General features: G+C 36.8%; 1 protein-coding gene across 5 annotated transcripts; it reads left to right on the forward strand.

The window, feature by feature from the left end:
* The first annotated feature begins 372 nt into the window (after positions 1 to 372).
* LOC108416698 (immunoglobulin lambda-1 light chain-like) lies at positions 373 to 18,734 on the forward strand. 5 transcript variants are annotated; one of them, XM_037544998.1, is made up of 6 exons: positions 373 to 417; positions 6,727 to 6,850; positions 6,942 to 7,239; positions 15,241 to 15,265; positions 17,057 to 17,090; positions 18,192 to 18,734. In XM_037544998.1, the coding sequence occupies exons 1-6, from the start codon at positions 400 to 402 to the stop codon at positions 18,512 to 18,514; spliced, it is 822 nt and encodes a 273-aa protein (XP_037400895.1). In that variant the 5' UTR covers positions 373 to 399; the 3' UTR covers positions 18,515 to 18,734. The 5 variants fall into 5 exon arrangements, with proteins under 5 accessions (XP_037400895.1, XP_037400894.1, XP_037400896.1 ...); XM_037544997.1 differs by lacking the exon at positions 15,241 to 15,265 and having other exon boundaries at positions 6,942 to 7,264; XM_037545001.1 differs by lacking the exons at positions 373 to 417; positions 6,727 to 6,850; positions 6,942 to 7,239 and adding exons at positions 14,714 to 14,848; positions 15,334 to 15,341 and having other exon boundaries at positions 14,940 to 15,257.
* Positions 18,735 to 19,490: the final 756 nt, after the last annotated feature.

A 19,490-nucleotide genomic window follows, 5' to 3' on the forward strand; every position in this document is an offset into this window, starting at 1 on the left:
TATGCGTGTGTGTGCGTGTGTGTGTGTGTGTGTGTGTTAAAGTGAGTGTGAGAAGAGGTGTAGTAGGTGTAGGTGGCAGTGAAGGATCAGAGAGAGCTGCACTGACGTGGAGATTTCCCCAAGAGATGATTCAGTCCACTAATCAGTGTGAACCTCCTCTCTCACTCAGGATACACCTGCTGCACCACTCTGTCATTTCTGCTCTGTGCAAATGAGGAAGTTTCTCTGTTTTTCTCAGTCATTTCAGGATAACAGAGAAACAAATGCAGGACATTAATGTATTAAAAATGCATTTCCATACAAAATAATGAATTATATTAAACCATTTTAAACAATTCTATGTGAATAGAAATATAATATGTGAAACTGAAACATGAAGTGTTACAGGAAGGTGCCAAGATGATCAGCGTGCTGATGGTGAGTTAATAGATATGAAAGGGTTTAACAGATATCTGAAGATAATTTATCAATAAAAGGATATTAATCTGATGTAGATGGTCTAATATAGTGTGTGTAGTTGAGTGGCCCCTCCCTCTGCCCCCTCCTGTCGTACTTATAGCCCATCCCTGCACTCTGTCCTTTATCTGCTCCTCAAGCTGCTCATCTCCTCACTCAGCACAGAGAGTCATCACACACTGACAAGATGCTGCCAGCACTCTGCTCTCTCTTCACTGCTCTCTCATGTAAGATCTCACAACACTGGAGCTCCTCAGCATTCACCTACATCTAATGTGAGCATCAACAAATGTAACATGGATGCTGCTTTTATTGCAGGTGTCAGTGGTGTGACTGTGGTGACACAGAAGCCTCCTGTTCTCACACCCACTAAAGGAGAGAAGACCACTATGCACTGTAATCTGGGGACTGTTACTGGTAACTCTGCTAAATGGTATAAACAGGTTCCAGGAGAAGCTCCACAGTATGTGTTAGCGAATTATCATGGCTGGAGCTCTCCTAAATATGGATCTGGCTTCTCCTCTCCTAAATTCACATCAACACACTCGTCTCAATCAGATTACACTTTGATCATCAGTAATGTGGAGGTAGGAGACTCTGCAGTGTATTACTGTCACGCATGGGACGGCTCTGCTAGTGAATACGTATCACAGTGATTCACACCATGACAAAAACCTCCTCACTGCTCACATTCACTTCTGCTTTCAAACAGCAGCAAAAACACAGACACTTCAACAACAACCTGCACTGCTGAAGAAAATATGTTGCTTTTAAAGTCATTTATAGTTTTCACAATTTCCTCCTCATAGCTTTTCCTGTAGTGGTCCAGTAACTGAATCACTTAATCAAACAGTAGGTCTTCATTTTAGTTGTTATAATTTCTTATTTCTTCTCATTGGAAATCCAGCTACTTTATGCTGTTATTATTCTGATGCTAACCATACACTAGAAGTCTTTGACAAGAATTTATAAAGACTTTTAAAAGACTAAAGTCTGACACCCTAATGACAATGTCACGCTTTTTAGTCACAGACTGTGATTTTGCTGGGAAGACTGGGAATCTTGCAGTGTCACTATTTGCAAGATTCCAACTGGAGTTTTATTTTCCATCATGCACCTGGGGGAAATTTACAAGCATATAAACCCTTTCTTTCAAAATGTTCACCCTATTATAATTCAAACAATTATAAAACACAGATTATCAGATGCTGATTTAAGAAGTAATACAATGTAATGTCTTTTAACCAGATTTACTCCTAGACACTATCAACAGTTCTGCTGTGTAAATTGTTTTGGTTTCAGGCTCATAGTCACTACATTGTAAAACAGCAAAGTTCACAGAACGCTGACTGAAAAAAGATATTTCAGAGTTAGATAAGAGCTGTTCCCTGATGGTGTCCTACTGTTTTTTTTCTGTAGGTCTGTTTGTCTTTTTGTAGTGATCGCTTGTTCTCCATGTCAGTTTGTTTGCCCTTTCTGTTAGTATGTCATGAATCCCTCTTGGCTCTCTGTGGATAGTTAGAAGTCTGTTTGAGAGCTGGCATCTCCTCCTTTAGTCTGTTCTTTATCTGTTATTTTATGGTGAGCAGGTGTGGAGGTGTGCTGGGAGAGGATGGTGTGTGAGGGAAGATGCTGGAGTTTCACTCTCAGTTTATTTCTGATCACACCAGCAGACACAATTGAGGAATGCTCAAAAACCTGTTTGGAACATTCCACAGGTGAACAGGTTAACTGGAAACAGGTGAGTGTTATGACTGGGTATAAAGGGAGCATGGATAAAAACGATGGGGCAAGCTTCACCACTTCGTGAACAACTGCACGAGCAAATAGTCCAACAGTTTAAGAACAATGTTTCTCAATGTGCAATTGCAAGGAATTTAGGGATTTCATCATCTACAGTCCATAATATCATCAAAAGATTCAGAGAGTCTGGAAAACCAAGATTGAATGCCTGTGACCTTCGATCCCTCAGGTGGCACTGCATTAAAAACTGACATCATTCTGTAATGGATATTACCACATGGGCTCAGGAACACTTCAGAAAACCACTGTCAGTGAACACAATTCGTCGCTCCATCTACAAGTGCAAGTTAAAACTCTGCCATGCAAAGCGAAAGCCATATATCAACACCATCCAGAAACGCCGCCGACTTCTCTGGGCCCGAGCTCATCTGAGATGGACTAACACAAAGTGGAAAAGTGTCCTGTGGTCTGACGAGTCCACATTTCATTTATCAGCGCAAAGTTCAAAAGCCAGCATCTCTGATGGTATGGGGGTGTGTTAGTGCCCATGGCATGGGTAACTTGCACATCTGTGAAGGCACCATTAATGCTGAAAGGTACATACAGGTTTTGGAGCAACATCTGGAAAGGTGATGTAACACAGTGGTAAACATGCCCCTGTCCCAACTTCTTTGGAACGTGTTGCAGGAATCAAATTCAAAATGAGTGAATATTTGCAAAAAACAATAAAGTTTATCCATTTGAACATTAAATATTTTGTCTTTGTAGTGTATTCAACTTAATATAGGTTGAAAAGAATTTGCAAATCATCGTATTCTGTTTTTATTTATGTTTTACACAATGTCCCATCTTCATTGGAACTGGGGTTATACACAGTGTCCCAACTTTTTTTGGAATTGGGGATGTTAATTTGGCAGTGCAGTTTATTATTTCTTATCAGATATTCAGATTCTCTTTGCTGTTCATTGTCTGAGTATAGTGATGACTATGAAAGGACAGTTTCAGGCTGCCTGCTGTGTAATTAGACTGATCTTTTATTAAATTAAAAGATAAACAGAGTGAGGTGGTCTCTAAACATGACCATCACATTTTCATTAAACATTCAGTTTTAGATCATGCAGATCAGTATCAATATCACATTTTGGTTCTTTCAAAATGATCAATCTATCATTGTAAGAGCCAAATGTAAGTTCAGTTTAATCTATATTGTTATTTTCTGTTTACTCAATTGTTCTTGTTATTTTCCATTACATCAGTTGTGTTGTGTGCATTAATGTTATGCATACATGTCAGCATTTGACTTGCTATTAGTTTAAAAGAACTGTTGTGTATGTGCAGGACAAAAAAAGGGAAAACCGAGATCGAAGAAGGACGTTGTGCACATAGCTAAAACAATAAGTTTACGACCATCAGCCTTTTGGAAATAAGATAAGCTGTCTGTTTACTCTTTCAGGAATGGCAAGTGTTGCCATGCTTTTAAGGATTGCTTTGGATAGAGTAGAAGACTTCAAATAAAAGACTGAACACGACAGTCCGGCTGTCCGTCAGTGAAATTCACGTCAGCTTGCTAGTTAAGAGGAACAAAGTGGCCATGCGTCAGAAACAAGTTTGCTGTGCACTTCTGCCAGTGACCAGTTAAAAGTGGCCAAAAGAACACGAACTTGGCCACTACAATCATCATTTAAATTGGATGGTGTTTAATACTGTTTTATACTTGAGATGTTTATGTTCTCAATTTAGGCGTTTCTTTATGATTGTTTATGAAGCAATAATAAAACTCAGATCATCACCTGATGCTGATTCAAGAAGTAATTCAATGTTAAGTCTTTCAATCCAGATTCACTGCTAGACACTATCAACACCTCTGCTGTGTGAATGTTTTTGCTACATTTGTCGTAAATGATGGTTCTTTATTTTACGGTCTCTGAGGGAAAGAACTGGCATCTCCTCCTTTAGTCTGTTCTTTATCTGTTCTTTCATGGTGAGCAGGTGTGGAGGTGTGCTGGGAGAGGATGGTGTGTGAGGGAAGATGCTGGAGTTTCACTCTCAGTTCATTTCTGATCACACCAGCAGACACAGACGTCTAGAACCTTCTTCACACTGACTCCATCATTACCAACAGCACACTGTGTGTTTTTTTTGTGTGTATATTGTGTGAGTGTATATTGACTTTCTTTTTTTACATAATTTAATTTCTTCATTTATTTTTCATTTCCTATAAGATCTGACCCTGTAACACCATAAATGCAGACAATTTAAACAAATCACCTAAAATTCAGTGAGTAACCATTAATTATATGTGTTCAGGAGGATTTTATTCAGCATGTTGTTCTGTAACCTGTTCAATGGACTGATGACTGGATTTCATATGAGCTCATATGATAAGAATAACCTGTGAGAAGGCAGTAGTTGACTTAAAGGGGAATTCCACCAAATTATAAAAACAATCTGCATAATTCAGTTGCTGAGATACAAACAGTCTACTCAGATTTCTTTACAATAGTGTTGATGAGAACCAGGGCTTAAAATGTCTACAACTCTAAAATAGCCCTTTTATTTACCATCTTACTCAAAATGACCAGGGAACTATCATGTGTCATTTGAGTTTTATATATAAGGTTGATAACAATTAAGTGCAGGTAATTCAGGAAAAAATATTTTGTTAATATATTGCCTTTCAGGACCCTATATGAACCCCTCCACCATGAATACATTATAAAAATATACGTAGTTCTCCAAACTATCATAAATCAATGTTTTAGCCCTCAGACAATGCATTCATAACTATTTCATCTGTATCACCTTTCTGCCAGGGAGCTTGAAGAGGCATTAAACTCTTCAGATGTCTGGTTCCTATCACCACCACTGTGAACAGCTCTGACTCTGTAAGCTTCAATAGAACTGAGCAGTTCACAGCAAACCACTCTGAATGACTTCATTTACATCTTTATAATCATATCATACTGAAATTTTGTCAAATTTGTGGAATTGCCCTTTAATGTCTATTTAATACACAGGTAGTGTGAAACATCATCATATTCCATTATTCTATTTCACTCACTATTATAAAACAATAAAGCTTAAAGCTTAGACATTTTCAAACAGACTCTTTATACTTGTGTGTTGAGTATATGGTTATTACAGCAGTGTAAACTGGGAAATGATGTGTTCTGCTGCCTTGTGTTCAGATTTCATTCATTACTGATAACATTTAAAAATATGACTATGACACCACTGTGGGGAATTAAAAAGTAATAAAAGTATATTCAGTTTCAGAAAGTTAAAGAATCTTCCATACCTATAAAACAGTTTGATTTTCTATGAATAACAGAAGAGATCAGTGTTTTACAGGAACTGCAATACAGGGAAAATTGAGGCAGTTGTTTTGGTTCAGGCTCAAAGTCACTAGACTAAAGAAAATAGTGATGTTCACTGAACCCTGACTAAAGCAGCTATTTCAGAGTTTCATATGATGGCAGCTACTGTTTTACTTCCTCTGATTCTGTTTTTGTTTTAGAACAGTTCAAACACTCGCCTGCGTCCACGCGACACAAACAATCAGAAGTATTATTTTTGAATGTTTTCTCTTTGTTTGTACAGATGATACAAAAAATACAAGCCTGATTTACTTTCATCCAGAGACGTTAGGAATTATTCACGAGGATAACCATTAGTTTTTATAGCCGTCATCCTCATTCAACTACCACCATTTATCTGAACCCTTAAACAAACCACTGTCATGTTCACTGGGAAGATTTGACTTAAATACTTTTAGAATTTCACTTTTTAAAAGGATGACTAAACTGTGATTTGAAGCTCATTAATAACATTGTTCAGAGCGCTCCTGAAAGAATAGGAATGTGTTTGATACACACCAAATCAAGAGCCTCCAAAACTGTAATTACTGTGCTCTTTAATTCATCTGTATACATACATATGCACCTCTTCTTGTTTAGCACCCCATTTCTATGTCTGTTCATCATGAAATGTTAACAAAATGATGCAAAAAACTAAACTGTAAAACTGTTTTCCCACCTCACCACAACATCTAATGTATGTGTCTCTTCTGACTTTCAAGTCCATTCAAACCACGAGAAGCTCAGCGTAAATATAACTATATGTCTCTGCCAATCTTCATAGTTCAGCCCTGACACGGATACATTGTACATTATGAGAGACACACTCAGGAAACACCTGCTGACCAACACTCTGAAATGTTAGCACTATGCAAATGAAGACGCTTCTGTGTTTCAAAAATACAAATATAAAAAAACAAATATGGTGAGTTCATACATTAAATAACACAGTTTTTCAATAATGTGAATAAAAGGAATTTAATTGAAAGGAAACAAGTTTATCCGTATAAATGTTTATATATTCTAATGCTCTTTATAAATTTAGGATTATACTTATTCAGCACATTCTTCATTAGCCTAATCTATTAGAAAATGTGACCTTGTGGATGGTCTAATATGGTGTGTGTGGCTGAGTGACCCCTCCCTCTGCCCCCTCCTCTCTCTCTTATAGCTCATCCCTGCACTCTCTCCTTTATCTGCTCCTCAAGCTGCTCATCTCTTCACTCAGCACAGAGAGTCATCACACACTGACAAGATGCTGCCAGCACTCTGCTCTCTCTTCACTGCTCTCTCATGTAAGATCTCACAACACTGGAGCTCCTCAGCATTCGCCTACATCTAATGTGAGCATCAACAAATGTAACATGGATGCTGTTTTTATTGCAGGTGTCAGTGGTGTGACTGTCGTGACACAGAAGCCTCCTGTTCTCACACCCACTAAAGGAGAGACGACCACTATGCACTGTAATCTGGGGACTGTTACTAATGTTGCAGCTTGGTATAAACAGGTTCCAGGAGAAGCTCCACAGTATGTGTTAAGGAATTATCATGGCTGGAGCTCTCCTAGCTATGGATCTGGCTTCTCCTCTCCTAAATTCACATCAACACACTCGTCTCAATCAGATTACACTCTGATCATCAGTAATGTGGAGGTAGGAGACTCTGCAGTGTATTACTGTCAGACATATGACAGCTCTGCTAGTGAGTGGGTATCACAGTGAATCACACTATGACAAAAACCTCCTCACTGCTCACACTCACTTCTGCTTTCAAACAGCAAAAGAAACAAAAAACCTCCACAACAACCTGCACTACTAAATTGCAAATTGAGTATTTAATGTAATTTATGCTTCACTCTTTCCTAAATTTCCCTAATTGAACAATTAATATGCAGTTCGTTTTTTTTTTACTAGAAATCCAATTACTTTTCCTGAAGTATGATGGTGATAGATCAGTGTCAGGCTGCATGCCGTCATTTGGCTGATCAGTATTTAAACTGGAAGACAGCTAGAATGAGATCATAGCAATGTATTTAAAGGAAAACGTAGATCATCATGTAAATCACCATAAATGTTAAAATGGCTTACAAAGCATTACCACAGTTTTCTATTTTTAGTGTTCATGTTCTTTGCCATTTTTGAGAAAGTTAAATAAAAATAGTGCCTAACCTTCAGAAAATGTTTTTCCACATCAGACTGTCAAATCTGATATTATAAGCTGTTTTTCTGACATGTGCAGCACTTTTAAAACCATGTTATCATTTTTTGTGAGACAAGTAAATGACATTTTAAAGCCCATGTTCATTGAGGTCACTACTGTATAGCAAGAAATTCATATATTTATTTGAAATGTATTTGTTTTTTGAACTTTTTAAATAAATAATAAACATCCAACAGTTTCTTGTGCTTTCCATGTTTCTTATTTATATTAAGTGGCCTTTAGAGTTTACTACCTTTAGAGGTTTTTCTCTGTAAACAAACAAAAAAGATCTGGCAACATAACTTACCAAATTAAAATGTTTTAAGACTGTAAACCTTCATAGTTCAGCACTGATACTGATACACCACACATTATAAAAGACAAATCAGGAGACACCTGCTGAGCAACACAATGTAATAAACTTTAAGCAAATGAAGATCATTTACTGTTTCTTCTTAGAGTGGAAGAAAAACCTGTAAATTAGTGAAACTGATAACAATTTTACTTTTCAGTTGAAGTTGAAATCTACATAGATTCTGTATCTGAAAGGAAAAATGTTCATCTGTATGAACATTGGATCCATTTTTCTCATTAACATATTCTGTGTTGGTTAAGACTGCATAGAGGAGACTGAGTAGAGTTTTCCTCAATGTTGCTTTATGTTTTAGGGGTCAGTTCATGTAAAGTTCTGACACAAACCCCTTCAGTACTAACTGACCAGGGCAGAACTGTCAGCCTGGACTGTAACAAGAGACTCTGCAGTGTATTACTGTAAGACATGCGACGACTCTACTGGTGCCTTCATACCACAGCAAATGAGATGATGAGGAAAACCTCCTCACTGCTCACCTTCACTTCTCCATTTCATTCAGCTCATTTCTCACCTGGAGCAGAAAAACTGAGTTATAGCTGCAGTTCTCTTGAGCAGGACGTGTGAAGAAATCACAGGATAACAGATATGCGGAATTCCCAGAGACTGGAATGGGATGTGGAAGGACTCAGTGCTGATCAGAGACAGTAGAAGAGAGAGCTGAAGTCTGGAGGACGTTTCAGTTCCTCTACTTTCACTTCTGAAACTGAGGAGGTTTTTGTACGGGTGAGGATATGAAATGAAGCACTGTGCACAGTGATTCACACCATGACAAAAACCTCCTCACTGCTCACATTCACTTCTGTTGTCATACAGCAAAAACACAAAAACTTCAACAACCTGCACTACTGAAGAAAATATGTTGCTTTTAAAGTCATTTATAGTTTTCACACTTTCCTCCTCATAACTTTTCCTATAGTGGTCCAGTAACTGAATCACTTAATCAAACAGTAGCTCTTCATTTTAGTTGTTATAATTTCTTATTTCTTCTCATTGGAAATCCAGCTACTTTATGTTATTATTCTGATGCTAACCATACACTAGAAGTGTTTGGCAAGAATTTATAAAGACTTTTAAAAGACTAAAGTCTGACACCCTAAAGACAATGCCACGGTTTTTAGTCACAGACTGTGATTTTGCTAAGACTGTGAATCTTGCAGTGTCACTATTTGCAAGATTGCAACTGGAGTTTTATTTTCCATCATGCACCTGGGGGAAATTTACAAGCATATAAACCCTTTCCTTCAAAATTTTCACCCTATTATAATTCAAACAATTTTAAAACACAAATTATCAGATGCTGATTTAAGAAGTAATACATTGTAATGTCTTTTAACCAGATTTACTCCTAGACACTATCAACAGTTCTGCTGTGTAAATTGTTTTGGTTTCAGGCTCATAGTCACTACATTGTAAAACAGCAAAGTTCACAGAACGCTGACTGAAAAAAGATATTTCAGAGTTAGATAAGAACTGTTCTGTTGGTTAAGCAGATTTAAAGCTGTAAGATCTGGACTCCATATCGCATAAAATATTATAGTTATTCTAGTTCCCTTTAGGTTTTTTACAATTGATCTTTTTTAGTATTACTTACATTTTACATCAACTAGCACAATGATATCTTGTGTACAAGTAATTACAGTTTATCAGCATTTTTTTATTTTATTACTAAAAGTTTCTCACAACAATTTCAACGTATTATTTAATAGCAACTAGAAAATTAACATGTAATTTTTCCGTTTGCTGTGAGTTTTGTTGTCAAGAAATGTATTGATCCAGATTTTTTCCAGATTCCTTTACAGTTGAGGGGCCTTGATGTCTACAATATAGCTTTTAAACAATGCTAAACTGTAAAAAAAATGTTTTCCTTGGGTTGTGTTTTCCTCACAATATCAAGGTATTCAGTTTAAGAGAGTCAGAGATTCTTACTTTCAAAACAATGTCCTTTTCTTTTTTTGTGGTTAACAGAAGAGATCACAGTAATGTACCATCACCCACAGGCTCAGCTGTAGGTAGGAATGATGGAGACACACATCAACCAACTTTTACAAAAGTTAAAGCATGACTTCCATTTATGCTGTAATACAGGCAAAATACTGACTGTAGTGTTGGTTAAGACCCACAGACACTAGACTAAAAAAGGTGAAGTTCAGAGAATGCTGGCTGAAAAAACGCTCTTAAAGTTGGATATGAACATTTTCCAGTGGCAACCTCAAACTAAAACGGTTCAAACACTCACCTGCCTTCACACTTCACACTAAAACAGCCTATGATCACCCGTTCTGCAAGTCAGTCGAACATTCCATTGTGTCCAATATTATACAATAACTTACCACAATCTTTGGTGGTAGGTAAAAATCTGCCTTACAAAAATATTAATGGAGAATTAGTGTTCATATTTGTACAGCTTGGACATATTTGAATGAAATCATCAAACTCGATAGTGTCACTTTAGAAATAAACCCCATGTTTAAATAGGCAACATTAAAGCAGAAGGAAAACATTCATAACTTCTAATGAAAGCTTAGGGTAGTCAGATTTTATTCCAAGTATTTTTCATTGTAGCTTTGCCGATGAAATCAGATGCATGCGGAAAATAGAACAAAGTAAACTTTAAATAAAAAGACGTAATCCTAGCTTGTAGTTGAAACAGGCGTGGGTCAAAACCAAACAATCCGAAGGACGAGACACGAAATCAAAGTCCAGAGAACAGTCCACAAGGTCAGAACATGGAGATATACCACAGGCAGATAATCCAAAGGGAAATAGCAAAACAAGTAAACGGTAAACAGGCAAACTGGTCATAAACGATCAGGCATAGATACAAGGGAAATGCTCAGTATGTCGATAAACGAAACAATACTTCACACTGATCCTGTGCTAAGCTTGGGCTTACAAGCTAAAGGTAATTAGCAAGACACAGGTGAACCACATTAGTATTCCGGAGAGTGAGAGCGGTGATTGGGGATGTTAATTTGGCAGTACAGTTTATTATTTCTTATCAGATATTCAGATTCTCTTTGCTGTTCATTGTCTGAGTATAGTGATGACTATGAAAGGACAGTTTCAGGCTGCCTGCTGTGTAATTAGACTGATCTTTTATTAAATTAAAAGATAAACAGAGTGAGGTGGTCTCTAAACATGACCATCACATTTTCATTAAACATTCAGTTTTAGATCATGCAGATCAGTATTAATATCACATTTTGGTTCTTTCAAAATGATCAATCTATCATTGTAAGAGCCAAATGTAAGTACAGTTTAATCTATATTGTTATTTTCTGTTTACTCAATTGTTCTTGTTATTTTCCATTACGTCAGTTGTGTTGTGTGCAGTAATGTTATGCATACATGTCAACATTTGACTTGCTATTAGTTTAAAAGAACTGTTGTGTATGTGCAGGACAAAAAAAGGGAAAACCGAGATCGAAGAAGGACGTTGTGCACATAGCTAAAACAATAGGTTTACGACCATCAGCCTTTTGGAAATAAGATAAGCTGTCTCTTTACTCTTTCAGGAATGGCAAGTGTTGCCATGCTTTTAAGGATTGCTTTGGATAGAGTAGAAGACTTCAAATAAAAGACTGAACACGACAGTCCGGCTGTCCGTCAGTGAAATTCACGTCAGCTTGCTAGTTAAGAGGAACAAAGTGGCCATGCGTCAGAAACAAGTTTGCTGTGCACTTCTGCCAGTGACCAGTTAAAAGTGGCCAAAAGAACACGAACTTGGCCACTACAATCATCATTTAAATTGGATGGTGTTTAATACTGTTTTATACTTGAGATGTTTATGTTCTCAATTTAGGCGTTTCTTTATGATTGTTTATAAAGCAATAATAAAACTCAGATCATCACCTGATGCTGATTCAAGAAGTAATTCAATGTTAAGTCTTTCAATCCAGATTCACTGCTAGACACTATCAACACCTCTGCTGTGTGAATGTTTTTGCTACATTTGTCGTAAATGATGGTTCTTTATTTTACGGTCTCTGAGGGAAAGAACTGGCATCTCCTCCTTTAGTCTGTTCTTTATCTGTTCTTTCATGGTGAGCAGGTGTGGAGGTGTGCTGGGAGAGGATGGTGTGTGAGGGAAGATGCTGGAGTTTCACTCTCAGTTCATTTCTGATCACACCAGCAGACACAGACGTCTAGAACCTTCTTCACACTGACTCCATCATTACCAGCAGCACACTGTGTTTTTTTGTGTGTATATTGTGTGAGTGTATATTGACTTTCTGTTTTTACATAATTAATTTTTTTCATTTATTTTTAATTTCCTATAAGATCTGACCCTGTAACACCATAAATGCAGACAATTTAAACAAATCACCTAAAATTCAGTGAGTAACCATTAATTATATGTGTTCAGGAGGATTTTATTCAGCATGTTGTTCTGTAACCTGTTCAATGGACTGATGACTGGATTTCATATGAGCTCATATGACAAGAATAACCTGTGAGAAGGCAGTAGTTGACTTAAAGGGGAATTCCACCAAATTATAAAAACAATCTGCATAATTCAGTTGCTGAGATACAAACAGTCTACTCAGATTTCTTTACAATAGTGTTGAGGAGAACCAGGGCTTTAAATGTCTACAACTCTAAAATAGCCCTTTTATTTACCATCTTACTCAAAATGACCAGGGAACTATCACGTGTCATTTGAGTTTTATATATAAGGTTGATAACAATTAAGTGCAGGTAATTCAGGAAAAAAATATTTTGTTAATATATTGCCTTTCAGGACCCTATATGAACCTCTCCACCATGAATACATTATAAAAATATACGTAGGTCTCCAAACTATCATAAATCAATGTTTTAGCCCTCAGACAATGCATTCATAACCATTTCATCTGTATCACCTTTCTGCCAGGGAGCTTGAAGAGGCATTAAACTCTTCAGATGTCTGGTTCCTATCACCACCACTGTGAACAGCTCTGACTCTGTAAGCTTCAATAGAACTGAGCAGTTCACAGCAAACCACTCTGAATGACTTCATTTACATCTTTATAATCAAATCATACTGAAATTTTGTCAAATTTGTGGAATTGCCCTTTAATGTCTATTTAATACACAGGTAGTGTGAAACATCATCATATTCCATTATTCTATTTCACTCACTATTATAAAACAATAAAGCTTAAAGCTTAGACATTTTCAAACAAACTCTCTATACTTTTGCATTGAGTATATTGTTATTACAGCAGTGTAAACTGGGAAATGATGTGTTCTGCTGCCTTGTGCTCAGATTTCATTCATTACTGATAACATTTAAAAATATGACTATGACACCACTGTGGGGAATTAAAAAGTAATAAAAGTATATTCAGTTTCAGAAAGTTAAAGAATCTTCCATACCTATAAAACAGTTTGATTTTCTATGAATAACAGAAGAGATCAGTGTTTTACAGGAACTGCAATACAGAGAAAATTGAGGCAGTTGTTTTGGTTCAGGCTCAAAGTCACTAGACTAAAGAAAATAGTGATGTACACTGAACCCTGACTAAAGCAGCTATTTCAGAGTTTCATATGATGGCAGCTACTGTTTTACTTCCTGTGATTCTGTTTTTGTTTTAGAACAGTTCAAACACTCGCCTGCGTCCACGCGACACAAACAATCAGAAGTATTATTTTTGAATGTTTTCTCTTTGTTTGTACAGATGATACAAAAAATACAAGCCTGATTTACTTTCATCCAGAGACGTTAGGAATTATTCACGAGGATAACCATTAGTTTTTATAGCCGTCATCCTCATTCAACTACCACCATTTATCTGAACCCTTAAACAATCCACTGTCATGTTCACTGGGAAGATTTGACTTAAATACTTTAAGAATTTCACTTTTTAAAAGGATGACTAAACTGTGATTTGAAGCTCATTAATAACATTGTTCAGAGCGCTCCTGAAAGAATAGGAATGTGTTTGATACACACCAAATCAAGTGCCTCCAAAACTGTAATTACTGTGCTCTTTAATTCATCTGTATACATACATATGCACCTCTTCTTGTTTAGCACCCCATTTCTATGTCTGTTCATCATGAAATGTTAACAAAATTATGCAGAAAACTAAACTATAAAACCCTGTTTTCCCACCTCACCACAACACCTAATGTATGTGTCTCTTCTGACTTTCAAGTCCATTCAAACCACGAGAAGCTCAGCGTAAATATAACTGTATGTCTCTGCCAATCTTCATAGTTCAGCCCTGACACGGATACATTGTACATTATGAGAGACACACTCAGGAAACACCTGCTGACCAACACTCTGAAATGTTAGCATTATGCAAATGAAGACGCTTCTGTGTTTCAAAAATACAAAAGTAAAAAAACAAATATGGTGAGTTCATACATTAAATAACAGTTTTTCATTTATGTGAATAAAAGGAAAAAGAATTTCATTGAAAGGAAACAAGTTTATCTGTATGAATGTTTATATATTCTAATGTTCTTTATAAATTTAGGATTATAATTATTCAGCACATTCTTCATTAGCCTAATCTATTAGAAAATGTGACCTTGTGGATGGTCTAATATGGTGTGTGTGGCTGAGTGACCCCTCCCTCTGCCCCCTCCTCTCTCTCTCTCTTATAGCTCATCCCTGCACTCTCTCCTTTATCTGCTCCTCAAGCTGCTCATCTCCTCACTCAGCACAGAGAGTCATCACACACTGACAAGATGCTGCCAGCACTCTGCTCTCTCTTCACTGCTCTCTCATGTAAGATCTCACAACACTGGAGCTCCTCAGCATTTGCCTACATCTAATGTGAGCATCAACAAATGTAACATGGATGCTGTTTTTATTGCAGGTGTCAGTGGTGTGACTGTGATGACAGAGAAGCCTCCTGTTCTCACAGCGACTAAAGGAGAGACGACCACTATGCACTGTAATCTGGGGTCTGTTACTGATCCTATAGTCTGTTGGTATAAACAGGTTCCAGGAGGAACTACACAATATGTGTTAGAGAATTATCATGGCTGGAATTCTCCTAGCTATGGATCTGGCTTCTCTTCTCCTAAATTCACATCAACACACTCGTCTCAATCAGGTTACACTCTGATCATCAGTAATGTGGAGGTAGGAGACTCTGCAGTGTATTACTGTAGCACATGGGACAGCTCTGCTAGTGAATACGTATCACAGTGATACACACCATGACAAAAACCTCCTCACTGCTCACATTCACTTCTGCTTTCAGACAGGAGAAGAAACAAAAACCTCCACAATAACCTGCACTACTAAATTGCAAATTGAGTATTTAATGTAATTTATGCTTCACTCTTTCCTAAATTTCCGTAATTGAACAATTAATATGCAGTTCGTTTTTTTTTACTAGAAATCCAATTACTTTTCCTGAAGTATGATGGTGATAGATCAGTGTCAGGCTGCATGCAGTCATTTGGCTGATCAGTATTTAAACTGGAAGACAGCTAGAATGAGATCATAGCAATGTATTTAAAGAAACTGTAGATCATCATGTAAATCACCATAAATGTTAAAATGGCTTACAAAGCATTACCACAGTTTTCTATTTTTAGTGTTCATGTTCTTTGCCATTTTTGAGAAAGTTAAATAAAAATAGTGCCTAACCTTCAGAAAATGTTTTTCCACATCTGACTGTCAAATCTGATATTATAAGCTGTTTTTCTGACATGTGCAGCACTTTTAAAACCATGTTACCATTTTTAGTGAGACAAGTAAATGACATTTTAAAGCCCATGTTCATTGAGGTCACTACTGTATAGCAAGAAATTCATATATTTATTTGAAATGTATTTGTTTTTTTAACTTTTTAAATAAATAATAAATATCCAACAGTTTCTTGTGCTTTCTATATTTCTTATTTATATTAAGTGGCCTTTAGAGTTTACTACCTTTAGAGGTTTTTCTCTTTAAACAAACAAAAAAGATCTGGCAACATAACTTACCAAATTAAAATGTTTTAAGACTGTAAAAACTTCATAGTTCAGCACTGATAGTGATACACCACACATTATAAAAGACAAATCAGGAGACACCTGCTGAGCAACACAATGTAATAAACTTTAAGCAAATGAAGATCATTTACTGTTTCTTCTTAGAGTGGAAGAAAAAGCTGTAAATTAGTGAAACTGATAACAATTTTACTTTTCAGTTGAAGTTGAAATCTACATAGATTCTGTATCTGAAAGGAAAAATGTTCATCTGTATGAACATTGGATACATTTTTCTCATTAACATATTCTGTGTTGGTTAAGACTGCATAGAGGAGACTGAGTAGAGGTTTCCTCAATGTTGCTTTATGTTTTAGGGGTCAGTTCATGGAAAGTTCTGACACAAACCCTTTAAGTACTAATTGACCAGGGCAGAACTGTCAGCCTGGACTGTAACATTGCAAAGTATGAAGGCAACTACGTCTCCTGGTATAAACAGATTCCACAAGCAGCTCCTCAGTTTGTGTTGAGATTCTCACAGCTCTCCTAATCAATTGAGATAATTTTCCATCTTCACACTTCACATCTAAAGCCTCTTTGAGTATCAACTACCAGTTAATAATCAGTAATGTGGAGGTAGGAGACTCTGCAGTGTATTACTGTAAGACATGTGACGACTCTACTGGTGCCTTCATACCACAGCAAATGAGATGATGAGGAAAACCTCCTCACTGCTCACCTTCACTTCTCCATTTCATTCAGCTCATTTCTTACCTGGAGCAGAAAAGCTGAGTTATAGCTGCAGTTCTCTTGAGCAGGACGTGTGAAGAAATCACAGGATAACAGATATGCGGAATTCCCAGAGACTGGAATGGGATGTGGAAGGACTCAGTGCTGATCATAGACAGTAGAAGAGAGAGCTGAAGTCTGGAGGACGTTTCAGTTCCGCTACTTTCACTTCTGAAACTGAGGAGGTTTTTGTACGGGTGAGGATATGAAATGAAGCACTGTGGTATTCGGCCAAGGAACAAAGCTGATCGTCACTGGTAAGAAACCTCTCTCTTCTTCTAAATTACACTTTAATTTAACTAATCATTTTTTGTCCACACATCATAGTACGTGTGTTATAGTCTATAATGTTTCTTGAGCAAAAGGTTATTGTGCAAAGTTCCAAATATGCTAGCATAACTGTTAACTGTGGGCAAAGTTAAACTGTACCCTCTATTGAATTCATCTGTCATTTAAATCGATTTGTAAGTGATTAAAAATAAGTGAAAATCAGTTTTATTTGTTTTGTAGATTATATACAAATGCATATCTAATCCTAAAGCCATGCTTAAGTAAAAGTATTATTAGTTCAGTAAAAAAAATGTATGTATATATATATATATATATATATAAAACTTCAGTAGAAGTTAAAAAGTAGCAGCATCAAAAAACAAAAGAAGTAATGAGACCAACAGCAGAACTCCGAGTACAACCAACATCTGTTAGAAGAGGAACTGAACAATTTCTTCTTCTTTTGTTGGTAATAAAATTCATCAAAACTGGAATTAGTGAGTAAATGTTACTCGCTGAAATGTGATGATAAGGGAAATTCCTCACAACTATATTTCAGTAAAAATATCACTTAAAAAAATAATCAGACACAACTCAGTCAGAACTTTACTTGAGTGAGGGAGAAATGGTTGGTTGGCACAGCTTTAATTTCTGGAAGGTTTGCTCACAGAAATGTCGCATAACATTGATTATCACCTTGAACAATGTTCAGGAATTGTGTCAAGAACTGAATGATCTTTTAAGGTCGGGAGGTTTTGAGTTTGTGTGTGTGTGTGTGTGTGTGTGTGTGTGTGTGTGTGTGTGTGTGTGTGTGTGTGTGTGTGTGTGTGTGTGTGTGTTAAAAATTTTCTCCAAGAAAAATATGATGGTTCAAAGACCCTTTTTTCAGAAATCATTACATCAAACATTGTTAGAAATGAACATACAATATTTAGGAATTAATTAAATATTTTGTAGAAATATTTTAAGGGTATATATATATATATATATATATATATATATTTTTTTTTTTTTTTTTTTTTTTTTTTTCAGGCATGGTCATCTTTTTTATTTTATTAAGTGAATAATTTTCCTGTTTCTCTAATCAGACTCTGCTGTCCCGGCTCCCATTCTGACCATCTTCCCTCCATCCAGTGAAGAGCTGAAGTCTAACAAAGCCACTCTAGTGTGTTTGGCCAATGACGTGTCCAGTGCTTTAGCTGATGTGCGTTGGCTGGTGGACGGAAAGGCGGTCAGCAGTGGAGTGACCACTGGCTCTGCAGCGCAGCAGCCCAATAAGAAGTTCAGACTGAGCAGCTATTTGACCATTGAGAGATCAGAGTGGGATAAAGATAAAGCCATAACATGTGAAGTGTCTGCTGCCTCAAAAGCCACAACTAAAGAGATTAAGAAGTCTGAATGCAGCGACTGAACCGGATCACATCTGATACTTTTTCATTCTTTTCCTGCAAACTAACAGCTGCTACTTGGCAGAGCTTCATAGAAACAGTAGTTTAATGTGTAGTGAAAGATGCTGATTTCATTAACAACAACTGGATCATCTCCTGCTTTTCTAGTTGTTTGACTTTTATGTTTATGAACAAAGCTGTTTTTAAAGCTGTCTTTAATAAAACGCAGAACTAAAAATTAAACATTTGTTGTAAATTTTTTCCTATTGATGGAAAATACAGGACTGTTGTTTTTACTGTGCCTTTAAGACTGATGCATGTAAATGATGTCTGTTCTGATTGGTTTTCCTTCATTGTGCCTCATTGTAAAAGTCCAGGCTGAAACACTCTTGATAACTTTAACATGAATGGGTAGAGATAATCTAATGTAAATAGGTGGATGAATGTAAATGTGGTGATGTCACAGAAACAATAAATTCAAAACAGGCTGTTTTCACAGCTTCATTTTGTAATGGGGAGCGAAGAGGCAGAGGCACTTGCTGAGATGAGCGAGGTTTATTATGGGAAAATCCAAAATCAGGGTCGAGACAGTCCAGGGTCATAGAGTCAACACGGATTGATCGGGGGGCAAACATGACAGACAAACCAGAACAAACAACAGTACATAAACCAGTACATCCAACACATCCAATACAGCAGATAACACAAAGTAACCAGAACAACCCACAAACAACACGTGAAGCGAGCAGCACGATCAAACAAAGAGCAGTAAAGACAAGTGGTAAACACAGAGCTTATAAAACAGGGAAAATGAGGGACAGGTGAAAACAATCAGGGGCGGAGTCAACAAACAAGGGAGCTGAACCAAAACAAACGCAAATGGACCGGACTGGGAGGGGCAATTGTGACACATTTGCAAATATGGGCTATTTCTACTGGAGTGTGAACAGTAAGTTTTGAAACTTTAGGAAAAATGCTTTGTATTATATGAAACTCTCA

This window comes from Pygocentrus nattereri, chromosome 14, assembly GCF_015220715.1.
Source record: "Pygocentrus nattereri isolate fPygNat1 chromosome 14, fPygNat1.pri, whole genome shotgun sequence".
NCBI classification, from domain to species: domain Eukaryota; kingdom Metazoa; phylum Chordata; class Actinopteri; order Characiformes; family Serrasalmidae; genus Pygocentrus; species Pygocentrus nattereri.